Source organism: Acanthochromis polyacanthus, chromosome 20 (assembly GCF_021347895.1).
Source record: "Acanthochromis polyacanthus isolate Apoly-LR-REF ecotype Palm Island chromosome 20, KAUST_Apoly_ChrSc, whole genome shotgun sequence".
In the NCBI taxonomy this organism is placed as follows: domain Eukaryota; kingdom Metazoa; phylum Chordata; class Actinopteri; family Pomacentridae; genus Acanthochromis; species Acanthochromis polyacanthus.
This window is the reverse complement of record NC_067132.1, coordinates 12684523-12697064: the sequence shown is the minus strand read 5'-3', so window position 1 is coordinate 12697064 and position 12542 is coordinate 12684523. Positions and strand designations below refer to the sequence as shown.

General features: G+C 39.0%; 1 protein-coding gene across 1 annotated transcript in view; it reads right to left on the bottom strand.

The window, feature by feature from the left end:
- The window catches only part of nsmaf (neutral sphingomyelinase (N-SMase) activation associated factor), a 29385-nt gene that overhangs the window by 10913 nt on the left and 5930 nt on the right, over nucleotides 1-12542 (bottom strand). Inside the window, exons 4-22 of the mRNA XM_022220519.2 lie at nucleotides 12132-12193; nucleotides 11783-11819; nucleotides 11552-11602; nucleotides 9170-9241; nucleotides 8922-8969; nucleotides 8677-8729; nucleotides 7568-7697; nucleotides 7383-7454; nucleotides 7152-7260; nucleotides 5060-5236; nucleotides 4854-4933; nucleotides 4671-4761; nucleotides 3105-3168; nucleotides 2581-2632; nucleotides 2265-2385; nucleotides 2020-2151; nucleotides 1898-1940; nucleotides 1644-1810; nucleotides 959-1070 (exon numbers count right to left, since the gene is read on the bottom strand). Coding sequence (XP_022076211.1) covers nucleotides 959-1070; nucleotides 1644-1810; nucleotides 1898-1940; nucleotides 2020-2151; nucleotides 2265-2385; nucleotides 2581-2632; nucleotides 3105-3168; nucleotides 4671-4761; nucleotides 4854-4933; nucleotides 5060-5236; nucleotides 7152-7260; nucleotides 7383-7454; nucleotides 7568-7697; nucleotides 8677-8729; nucleotides 8922-8969; nucleotides 9170-9241; nucleotides 11552-11602; nucleotides 11783-11819; nucleotides 12132-12193 — 1673 coding nt within the window. The remainder of the gene's footprint in view (nucleotides 1-958; nucleotides 1071-1643; nucleotides 1811-1897; nucleotides 1941-2019; nucleotides 2152-2264; nucleotides 2386-2580; nucleotides 2633-3104; nucleotides 3169-4670; nucleotides 4762-4853; nucleotides 4934-5059; nucleotides 5237-7151; nucleotides 7261-7382; nucleotides 7455-7567; nucleotides 7698-8676; nucleotides 8730-8921; nucleotides 8970-9169; nucleotides 9242-11551; nucleotides 11603-11782; nucleotides 11820-12131; nucleotides 12194-12542) is intronic.

The following is a 12542-nucleotide window of genomic DNA, read 5'->3' as shown; positions in this document are numbered from 1 at the left end:
GGGTGTCTTGAAAGTGTGCAAGGTACGATGAAATCTGAAGACTATCAAGGCATTCTGGAGAGAAATGTGCTGCCTAGTGTCAGAAAGCTTGGTCTCAGTCGCAGGTCATGGGTCTTCCAACAGGACAACCATCCAAAACACACAGCCAAAAACACCCAAGAATGGCTGAGAGAAAAGCGTTGGACTATTCTAAAGTGGCCTTCTATGAGCCCAGATCTGAATCCCATTGAACATATGTGGAAGGAGCTGAAACATGCCATTTGGAGAAGACACCCATCAAACCTGAGACAACTGGAACTGTTTGCTCATGAGGAGTGGGCCAAAATACCTGTTGACAGCTGCAGAACGCTCATTGACAAATACAGAAATCGTTTAATTGCAGTGATTGCCTCAAAAGGTTGTGCAACAAAATATTAAGTTATGGGTACCATCATTTTTGTCCAGCCCTATTTCATTAGTTTGTTTTTTAAATAATTATGTTAATCAACAATTCAAAAGTGATGGCTGATTTTGATTATTTAATTTTCAATAAATTTTTATTTATTGTTACTTTTGTGAGTTTCAAGTGATTTCAGTGAGAATTGTGGGTTTTTCCTTCTTTAACTGAGGGGTACCAACAATTTTGTCCACGTGTGTATGTAGGGAAAGGTAGCAGACAAACTATTACAAAACTGAGTCATCTGTGAGGGGATTTCATAATTCTACGGTTTAGAAATGGGAGAAAACAATGTTTTATCACTAAGTATTCTACAGCTCTGTCATTGTTTTAACACTGGAAGAAGAAATCTTACAGTAGCCCCCAGTCCTCATGGGTACTTCAGCTTCCTGCCACCTTCATACAATGCATATACTTCCTCTTACTTGAGCCAAAGCTTTTATTTCTCGTTTATGCGACTAGAAATGCAAATATATTTGTACTTTGTTATTTCTGTAGCCAAGTAGATGGGTCCTGACTCACTCTTTATGGATCTTGTGGCTGGAAATGACTTTCAAACTCCCCATGTTTGTCCAAGCCAACTTCCTGCTCTCCTCAGTCAGATCTTCAAACGACGAATCCTCACTCGGAGAGGCTGCAAAACAACACAAGGACAACTACTGTAGGGATACAGAGGGGTCCAAAATATGGTATCCAGCTTAAATGTTGGATGGCTGTGGTTGCTATATATGTAAATACTATTTTCCGATTCAAATTTGGGGTGCCAAAGATCACAAAACTCAAGGTTTGTATTGTATCATGGCTTCTGACTCACAGATTGGATCATTTTTCACATCAGCAAAAACACAGATACTGCTGTGATCGTTATTGTCAACTTCTCTTTGCTGCTTCGTTTGTTGTCACTGCAACTGTGCATCAATGTTTAGGGGACTCCTTTCTCAGACTGAGGTATGTTTTCAGTGCCATTTTTTTTGTCTGTTTATCTATAAGCAGGTTTATGCAAAAACTACCAGGCACGGATCTGGATTGCTTTAGAAATGGGACATCGGGCACTGGCCTTGGTGAAGGATGCCCTCTCTGAGTGTCCTTCTAAAAAGGAAAGACCTAAAAAGTAATAACGGCAGTAAAACTGTCTTTCACACTATGATGGAAATATAATGAAGCTACAAATGATAATGTTACAGTGTCCTCCTACTGTTTTTGTTACCTGGAGACGTGTCGCTGACGGGTGAGTTGATGCTGGGGCTTCGTGTGATGTTCTGAAATCTCGGTGTGATCCTCTGAGGGTGGGGGCTGGTGAACAGCTGTTTGGGTGTCTGGCCGAACTCCAGGATCTGCGTCAGCATGGCGATCCTCTGATCAGTGTCCTCAATGCTTCCCAGAGAGATGGAGGCCAAAGTTAGGTTAACAACACAGCAAACACGTTTGGAATAGTATTTGTTGAGGAATTGTCTCCTCTACCTGTCACAGTCGATGCCGCCTTCATAGGTTAGCGGGTGAAAGACTGGAAAGCAGTGAGATAAATATCAGTTGTTGTCCAATTTCAGTGTGTTTGATGTTGAAAACAGGTGCGTCTGGTTTACCATTCTGAGCTGCCACAGCTTCACTTCCTCTCTGTTTAAAGCCAAACACCAGGTCTATCCACTCATGAAGGTGCTCTGATACATACTGACTCTCCAGCGCTGCCTTATGCTTCTGAAGAAAATCACTGGAATCTGGTGGAAGCAGGAGAAAAAGATTGCTGGAGCACAGACAGTAAGCTGAATTAATTCTTTACAAAATTATCAACAGGACTGCGTCACACACAGATAATCCACAGACGGTTTACCTGAGGCCCACGGCGGGAGAATGACGTCACCAACTAAGCTTCCATTCTGCTTCCGACCCAAATCAAGACTCTGTCTGTTTTCCAGGAAGCTGGAGTCTTGCCCATAAAACTCTGGGATTAACTACATTAGCAGAAGAATATTCAGACAACGTGTCAAGAGATACATTCTACAGAAATCATATCAAGACTCTCTGCAGGCAGCATGAACATATTCTGTCTTATTTTCTTTTATTCAGTCATACTGATAACCTTGTGCAAAATCTCTGCAGAATCAGGCCACAGCAGGCAAACTGATGAAAATGACCAATAGCTGTACCTCTTTGAAGTCCGTTGCTCCTTCTAAGCAGTTTTTCCACGTTTCACCTATGCTGTAAGAAATACCAAATGTCAGTAAGTACCAATAGACATAATCAGATGTTGTCTTCAAAGCTCAAAATACAACCTTAATAAACACATTTAAACAATAAGCGAGTCATAAGGCACAAATTGGTGTTACAGACTAAATGCAACACCGCATGCAAACAAACTTTTTAGTGTTGGAAAGTACTGTAATTAGTCAAGTAAACCACTTAAAGAAAATGGTATCTGAGTATTTCCATCTTACAAGGCTGCAATTTTTAACCTCTCAGATTTATTTGACAGGTTGAGTTACTTTTGATATGAAGATTTTTTTTTAAATGAATAATATAACACGTTCTGAGATACATGTTTACACACAAAGATTAAACTAGGGGTTATTTTTGAACTTCTCCATCACCTGTATATATACAGTACAAGCTGGGTTAAAGAACGTACTGATCAAAGTATTTTTGGGATGTGCATAAGGCGAAAAAAATGTACCTGTTAAACATGCGATCTGCGTGGTCATAGCGGCCGTTCTGGAGACACAGCATGTGCTCTGGAGCTGGAGGGGAGACGACAGCTTGGGATTAAGTAAAACAGTACCTTGATGATCAAATAAATAAATTAATTAAATCAATCTGTTCAGTTTTTGAAAGCGATTCTGGGCAATATTTATAAAATAGCTTTCAAAATATTGCATTTTTGTCTCTAATTTTAAAGAACCTGCTCCTTCATGACTGTCATAATAATTCTGATCAACTGTCAGAATTAAATCTGAAAATTAAATCTGCTTCGAGGAACTGCAGTTTCACATTCGTGTAGAATCTGTCAGTTAATGGGCTGGCACACTTCACGATAGGGCTGAAATGATTCCTCAAGTTATTCTAGTAATTCAATTATTAAAATTCCAAATTCTCTGAATCAATGCTTTGTTTAATCCACTACATACTAGACCCCAGGTCACTAAACGGTGGACTGTGGTCTGAGGCCGGATCCAGACTTCATCTGATACAGACCCTGACCTAAATAAATTAAATTTAACGGGGCACTTGTATTTAAGCCGGCGCAGCTTTTCTCGTGCTTGGTTTATCAGATCAGAGGCTGAACTACGAAGGCAGTTTGAAATGGTCACACTTTCTTTGAACGACAACCTCAGTCAGAGTTAACAGGTATGAAGGCGGTTTTCAACTTTCTTTGATAACTCAGACTTCCTGCTTCAAACTCATCACACAAACAGGAGTATCATTTGACTCGCTTTCCACACAAAATGAACCGATCACGAACAGGTCGTTTTAATAGAGAACAATAAGGAATTTATGACAATAAAATGGAAATGATAAAAGACAGGAATGCTGGTAGAAAACTGCTAAATGTGCGTTAATGTATTTATTTTACCATCAATGCAGCTGATAAAACATGATGTTGTATTGAAGTGCATGCAGGTCTGACTCTGTCTCACAATGAAGGAAATCACTTTAATTTGTGGCCAAATAAAAGTGAAACTAATGTTAATGATTGAATATTCTTTGTAATAGATACTAATAAACTAATCAGTTTTCTAGCCTGTGTTCTATCAGCTGCAGTATTAATAGCAGCAGTTTAAACGGACGGAAATCTAACAACATATTTATGGGATTTCTCACATCACCAACTAAATACATAATGGGTGCCCTTTGAGTTTTAGCTGAGTACCCCCGTACTATACTATATATTACAATACACTGCAGATGACTGCCTGTGTTCCACCAGGATGGTTATTTCTGTCGCACAACGCTCTCACTTCAGCTTTTGATTCTGTAACGCGCATGTCTAGCACAGAACTCGATTATTTGATTTATCGCCAGAGTAATGCTTGATTACTTAAATGATCGATCGCTGCAGCTCTACTTCACACCCATGAGCCTCAGTCTACAGTGAAGAGTGACAGTATTCTAACAGCACACACAAGCAGACACAAAAACCAACAGTCTGACTGATCCATGACCTACTATGTACAAACACACTGAATCAGAGGGTTTGCATACATTCTGTAGCTGAGAAGTCATGTGAAAGTGTGACACATACCAACTCTGACCAGGTAAAAAAGGACGTAGCCTGGAGAGGAGTAGTGACTTCCGTACAAGAAGCGAGGTTCGGGCATGCCTCTGTAGCGAGCCTGTGAACGAGAGAACAACTCTGCGGTCACTGAGGGGCTCCTCGTCTCAGATATTCACAGTCCAGAAACATCAGTAAGCATCACAGTCTCACCAGCAGTCTGTCCAGACGCTCTTTATTGAGGGCACCCACAGGTTTGCTCAGGTCTCTGAATGTGGCAGCGTTTGTCATGTCTGGAAAACAAAGTGTGAAGTCCTGACAATGAGCTACTCTTTAAAATAGGTTACTACAGAGAAAAGCCGCTCCAAACACTCAGCAGGCATGAGGTGGAGTTGTTAAGTAGAGGCCAGCTGACCCACCTAACTGAGAGCTGCTGTAGTCAGTGATGACCCAGGGGAAGACGGGGTACTGGGAGAGGTCGTTGCAGCTGCGGTCGGCCAGGTTGTTGAGGTGGAGGAGATACTGGTAGTTGCTGAGATGACCGCGCTGCCACTGCAACATGTAACTCTCTGCTGTGTGCTCCGTCACGTGGTTCTCTGAGGACGAAAGAGAAGAAACAACAGGGCTCAGATTGGAATAAATTATGGGGTTTTATCAATGTCACCGTTCAAAGGTGGTGGACTCTGGTTTTAAAGCAACCAGAGTCGACCAAAGTGCTGTACAGAAGCGTAAAAAAACATGATCAAAAGATAAGAATAATAAAACTAGGATAAAAACAATAGAACTAGGTAGAAATAATAGAACTAAAAGCAAAGTACACAATAAAAACATGAACGATAAATAGACTAACAGACTGGACTGCCCATCCTAGATAAAATATATGTGCACATGAGAAGAACAGACCTATGTGGTGTGAAATGCCAAGGAAAACACCAACATTTCAGGATCACTGTGAATAGGTAATGTCTAATACTCTGCTGTTGTTTCATTTACTTTTCTTCTTATGTGGTCATCATCAAGGCAAACAATTCCACATACTTGAACAGTATATGACCAGCCTTTTTAACATTTAGCAGTAGTAGTAATTGACATCAACAATCATTTCGTATTTGTAGAAATGCCAACTATCTGTCATTCAAGTTAACATATAAATAATGCAATTTTGACTTAATGTAACTTGAATTCTTGATATCTACAGCTCACTATCAACTAGTCAAAATGTCAATTGTTAATATTAACATCTCATTTCTTACAAATGGAAACATTTATTGCAGATATTTATAGTTGTTCTTAGAATACACATGTAAGTGGAAATCCAGGTATATACAATGTGATTCTGACAGAATAGAATACAATTATTGATACGTCTGATTGGAACTGTAACTATGTAATTTAAGAGATCTAGTATTACATTTTAAGCATCTGCAGCAATTAAAAAAGTTGTGTTTGTACTAGAGACATTATATTACATTTCCTTTTCCACCAGTCAAAGTATCACTGGGAAAATCTTCACTGATACGTATCTAAAATCAATATGTTAATCAGGTAATAGGTCAGACATATCAGAAATGCAGGGATATCTTCAATGACATGTCTGTCTACTAATGAAAATGCTAACCAGTGCCACATATCAGAAATGGTTTGTTAATAGGCCAGATATATACAATAGATACAAATTTACTTTTCCACTTATTCTTTATCAACATCTGATAATTCAATCATTAAAACCTGTTAACAACAATTACTTTTTATAGTCAAATTACAAACATCTGTACATTAATTTTGACTGGTTCAATTGTAATTTCTACATGTGAAAAAATATATGGTAGCGTGTCAAAAAATGCTTTCCAGACGTCTTATCTTAAATGAACGATTTATCATTTACACAACTGTGTCACAATTTTCACTAATAAAAAAATAAATTAAAAAAACTCATTCACTACTAATCAGCTCCCCAAATGTTAAAAGGGCTTCCTAAAAACAGAATTTCATTGTGAATTTAATTGCCATCAAGGCAGATTATAACAGTACACTGAAACCCTGGTAACACTGTTGTCTGTAGACTACAGCTGAAACATTATCAGCAAAGAAAATTATCATTTAAAAACATGTAACTGCACAACTTCACGAAACAAATAAAGAGCAGGACACCAGGCAGAGATTAATAGAAAGGTGATCTGTGGAGATGTCTTGCATTTGTGAGCTGTGTGAGCTTTCCTTTCTCATTAAACCGTTTTCAACATATTTTAAACCCTGCATTGTTTAAATCATTGTGATTGTTGACAAGTCGCGGCAAATCGCAGCATTTTGCTGCCACCTGCTGATGAATGTACGACAAAACAGGCTCTCTTTCACAGAAAAGCAAACACAACTAAGGGTCAAAACTCCACTGGGAACCTTAAAAGTATAGCATGTTCAGAATTGCCAATCGTCAAGTTTTAAGTGCAGAAGATTTTTTAGGAACTGAAGACACTTTGCAGCAGATCTATCAATGTCTTTGCGTTTTCTCACCCAGGAAAGTGGCGATGTAGTAATAGATCTCATCTCTGTCAGCGGTGTTGTAAAACTTCAGGTAGATGTCTGAGCAGAAATCATTCTCAGTACAGAAAACCTCCAGACCCTGGTGAGGAGAGACCAGACAAACGAACACAAATGTAAATGCAACTGCTGTGACAGCTAATCCGATCAGCCGAGTGAGTGAGAGTGAATTTTACTGCATTAGTGGACATGCAGCAGCCTCACCAGGGGCCGCAGACCATGTCGTCTTTTGTAGATTCTCCTGACTCTGTGCAGCTTGATTTGAATCACGTGTTCCTGAAATGACACGTAAACGAATTAAACATAATCCATTCGTGATGAGGTTCCTGCTGTACAGCAGAGAGGAAACGCAGGTATCACAGCTGTGAGCGGCCACTGTGTCGGCTCACCGGATATCCGTTGAGAGGCTGGAAGTAGAGGTTTTCATCTGTTATGCAGACGTGGCCTGGATTGCACACCAGAGGCAGGACCATCTCCACTGGACACTCCATGTGAGGCTTCTCAGCAACACTCTGAAAGCTGTAGAGCAGATTAACGCCACAGTCAGATCCAGCTGTGAACTCCTATACAGTAGGTGTAATTCATACTATAGCACCATCCTGCTGATTATTATGATGATTTAAAACAAATCAAATGGCAGATCTGGAAAAATCAAGATCTGGACCTGGTATATTAGTAGTTTATATCTCAGCTTATAGCACAGAGAAGGCCTCAGAACAATTTCTAAATTATATAAGGACCTCCAAGAGTTAAATGAGGGAAATACATCCCATATGAAAGAAAAATAGGGAAGAGAGGGAGACTTTATCATGTCATCAGAGGACTGGGAAGATCTGAATGACAAGCACTGGAAATCAACCAGTTTACTGTCCCGGACCGAGCTTAACTGGAAAAATATGGTCAGATTCTTTATGACATCGACTCCAAAACAATTCAGGGAGAGGCAGGATGCTTTCTGGACAGGATGTGGAAATGTTTGGGCAAACCGTTTTCACGTGTTTTGGGGGTGTCCTCGGATTCACAGCTTCTGGAAGATGATCAATGACAGCATGGAGAAGGTGTTAAGAATCAAAGATTGTTCTTTGTTTTCAGGTCTTGTTCTTGGGTAAGATGCCACCACAACTCATTGGTTACCCTAAGACAGGCTAGAATTCTGCTTTCTGAGAGCAAAAAAGCCACTACAAAAAAATGGTTATGTCAGGACCCACCATCGATAGAACACTGGTTCAATGTGATGCATGATATTGTTGTAATCCAGAAACTAAGAGACTCAAAACAGATATGTTTGATAATTGTTGAAATGGTTCGATTGACTTTATCGACTCATATCGATCAGTCTTTAAATGACATAAGATAAGTTGTACTATGCTGGTTCTCTACACAGTTTTTGTTGTTGTTTTTTTCCTGGTGTGTATATCTGTGTTCTATTTGCTTATTTTTAGCTGCTTTTTCTGTATGTCAAAGCATATAAATATGCTTCTGTTTGACATGTACATACCAGTTTTTGTCAAATGATGACCTCGCCAGACGTGACTGCAGATTGGCAGCAATCTAGAAATACACAAGAAGAGAAGTAGGTTAGCTCATGGATGATTATACGATGGTTACTAACAAGAAACAATCAAAACATAATCATGGATTGAAGGAAGAAAACAATGGAAACGTGGAACAATGGACCATTCGGGATTTCAATAGTATCATCAAATTTCAGGTTTTGGAGGTGTAAAGTAATTATAGACTCACCATTGCAGTCTGGTCTCCAAGTTTTTCCAGACAGGACGCCCTGTGGAGCTACAAAGTTCAACAAAAGTCAAAAAAGAGAAAAATGACAGCAGCACCCGTTCAGCACCAAAACAAGTGCAGCAAATCCCTGCTGGGTGTGTTTAAAAGTAACACGGACCGACTGGTTTATCAAACAGACGCAGACAACTCCTTCATGGTATCAGCTGCTGTAAATGTTGTATTAGTATTGATGTGGAATAAACACATACCTGCAGTAATGTCTGGACAACATCTTCAGTTTTATTCCACACTTCCAGCTGAAAGGTTATTTTCTTTGCTCCCTGCCAGCGTGATGACACAAATTTATTCAGGAACAGCAGATAATATCTTTTCAAAAAACAACAAAAAAAAAAACAATTCTATCCAGTTCTCCTTTCTAGAAAAGCATTGTATGGTTTTACCCGGATCCTTACACTTTAGTTAAAAATTACTTTTCCTGAATCTTAAAGTCCTCATTTCAGTTTTTTTTTTACACTATCTACACATTCATTCATGACATAACCCCCTAATTGTCCTCTTAGCCTGGAAGCACCTTCATGAATTATTATTTTTTTTTAAATTATCATTCTGTATTAAAAGGGATCATCTTGGATGAGAAAATCCAAAATGAGCAGATATGAGTGAATTTACTTCATTTAGAGTTCCTCATTGTCAGCTGTCAAAACATTATGGAGGAGGACAGAGGCAACGAAACAATGAGGATCAATTGCAGGATAACTTTTTAATGTGAATGTGGCAAACAAGGGCCGATCTAATGTTAAACTTTTCACTGCATCTACTGGACAAAAGTCAGACTGGCTGCTGATTTAAATCTGATATCATCATTGCTCCCTCAGTTACTCAGTTCTGATCTATGGCCCTAACAGCAAGTGTGTTTTGTTGTTTTCAGGGGGAGTTCTATACGGTTTTTCTGTTTTAATGTAGCTTTGTTAGCTGCTGTAATTACAAACTTTTTTGTGTATATTTTCTCCTTGCTGTTTAGAACTACTCTTGCTGCAACATGCATAAAATGTATACACCATGATTATTTGGGGTATTTTTATTTATTTGATTAAAGAGCATGATCAAACTATTTAACCCTATAGAGCTCAGCGTAGTGCATCTATCCCATGATTGCATAATCATTTTTGATTGGCGGTAGATTGGAAACCAGATACGATAGATCAATCATTCCTTTTGCCTACGGGGAGTTACACCAACATTTCACACATTCCCCATGTCTCAGAGCACTTTTTCATTGCAGTGGTGGGTTTGTAAAAGTACACAATAAAGTGCACGTAACAAAAATCTTCAGAAACAAGAGCACAGGGTATTATGCAGTTTCTGTATTTTGAAATATATGTGAAAAAAAGCAAGTTTTTTAGGCTTATTGCACTTTCAAACAATTTATTGTAGTAGTGAAGATGTAAGTCAATATATATGTTAATAAAACTTGGGATGTAAGGGCTATATTGATGTAAAGCAAATAAAAACACTACACTACAGTATGTAAAAATGTAAGAATATGTCCTGGTGGACTTGCACAATGGTAAGTTAAAGGCATTAGAGGAGATTTAATTTCCTATGACTTTGAACGTAGCATGCGCATGCGCACATACAACCTCTCCCTCTCCCCCCTCTAACCTCCCCCCTCTTAACATTTACGAAGAAACGCCCCCCTCCAGAAACTTGCGTAGGACTCGTTAAGTTGCCTACAGCCGCAGTATAATACAGTAATACATTTTACCTGTCCAGAAGGAATTTAGCAACCAAGGCATCTGTCTTTAGGTCCATTTGTTGCTTGAGCTGACGCCATCGCCCAAATGACTCGCCAATAATCACTTTTGTTTTTGCATTCTCGTGATCCAGTTGTCTTTTATTTTCTCTGACCTCAAAATATGACTTTCTTTTATAGCTGGGTCCCCCTGGATCTTTATATGCCATTATGTAAAAAAGATGAGCAAAACAAGTCGCCAGCTAACTACGAAGCTATACCAAAGCAACACATACAGAAAACACGTAAGTCCAAGGCGTACGTAATCTACGTAACTAGGCCTGAGCCGGAGGATTTTTGATTGACAGGAAAGGGAGCAAACCAAACGCCTCGGTCCGAGCGCATTGATTGGCTGATGTTTTTCAGGTCCTGCCATGTCCACAGTTACTTTTTTTTACTCTTTTAGAAACCATACATACAAGTCCACTAAAGGTCAGTATATTCATTTTATGTGAATCAGACAAATTAAACAAACAAAATATTCTCCATAATGCCTTTAAAGGGTTAAGAAACTAGTGTTTCAGATGAGAACATCACATAAAAAGAGGCCCTCTGGTCTGCTTCTGGTGTGTGATCTCTCAGGTCTGACTCATTTTATTTCCCATATCCTTTTAATATACCAGGAGAGTTTTACTTTCAGATTTCACTCTTCAAACGTCAATGATCTGACCGCTTGAAATGCACCTTTACAACAATCAGGTGAAACTCTGACCATTAAAGTTTTACATTGTATTCTTGGTTTAACGTCACATCTATGAACGGATTTCCACAGAACACACAAACTGCTCTGAGCAGGGAAACATGAGAGGAAACCTGCTGCTGAGGTCAGCTGACTCACCCTGTCGTTTCTGTAAGGTGCTATGACATTGCTTTCTTTGATGTAAATGATCTGAAATGAAAGTGAAAATTATATTTAGAAATTTACTTTGAAAGCCTGTGAAAACAAATGGGTCAACGCAACAATTACACAAGATAAATCTGGACAATCAAAAACAAGTGAGAGCAATAAACAATGTGACAAGCCAGGACTCATGCCACTCATTTAATCACCTCTGTATTTATAACTCACCTGTCCACTTGAAACAGATATGGCTGATGGTCGAGGCCTACGAGAAAAATGCACATCAGAGAAGTTAAAATGCAAAAAGGATCAACAATGAGGATCAAAACTGCATCCAAAGGTAAAAGAACCAAACAAAAACAAAACTGAATGGTAAGATTCAGCTTAACAACATAAATGAACCAAAATTAGCTTAATTCCAAACCAAACTACTAAGTATGTCATTTTGTAGATGTTGGTTTCAAAATTGGCTTCGAACCACATCCGCATTCCATTTACAAGCAACAAAACCAGTCTGACAAACTACACTTGAGCAGCTAAACTGAACATGTAACACCGGAGCTGAAAGAGTTCTCACTCGTTAAAAGGGTTGTTCTCCTTCTCCACAAACTCTATCTTCTTGCAGTCTCGTAGAGGAATCTGCAGACACAGCAAGGAGGATGAGTTATGATTCCCAAACGCACAGTAAAACACAGCATCCATGCAAAACAGACAGCTGAGTTTATGTCGACCACTTCACCAATTTGCCCAACCTGAATGTGAAATGTAAGGTCTTATATGTTCAGCTTTCTAAAATGCCAAAGTTGAGTGTAAAAATGTCAAGTTTTACATTTCGATGGCAAGTTTATCATTGTTAAGCCTCTGTGCCAGGGAGAGCATTTTTAGAAATTTGACACAAACGCTCAGTTCAACCTTGAGGATGAACCAGTTAGAGCTTAATGGTCAAATTTTAAAACCACTGTAATCTCATAACACTTCTAGTCATCGA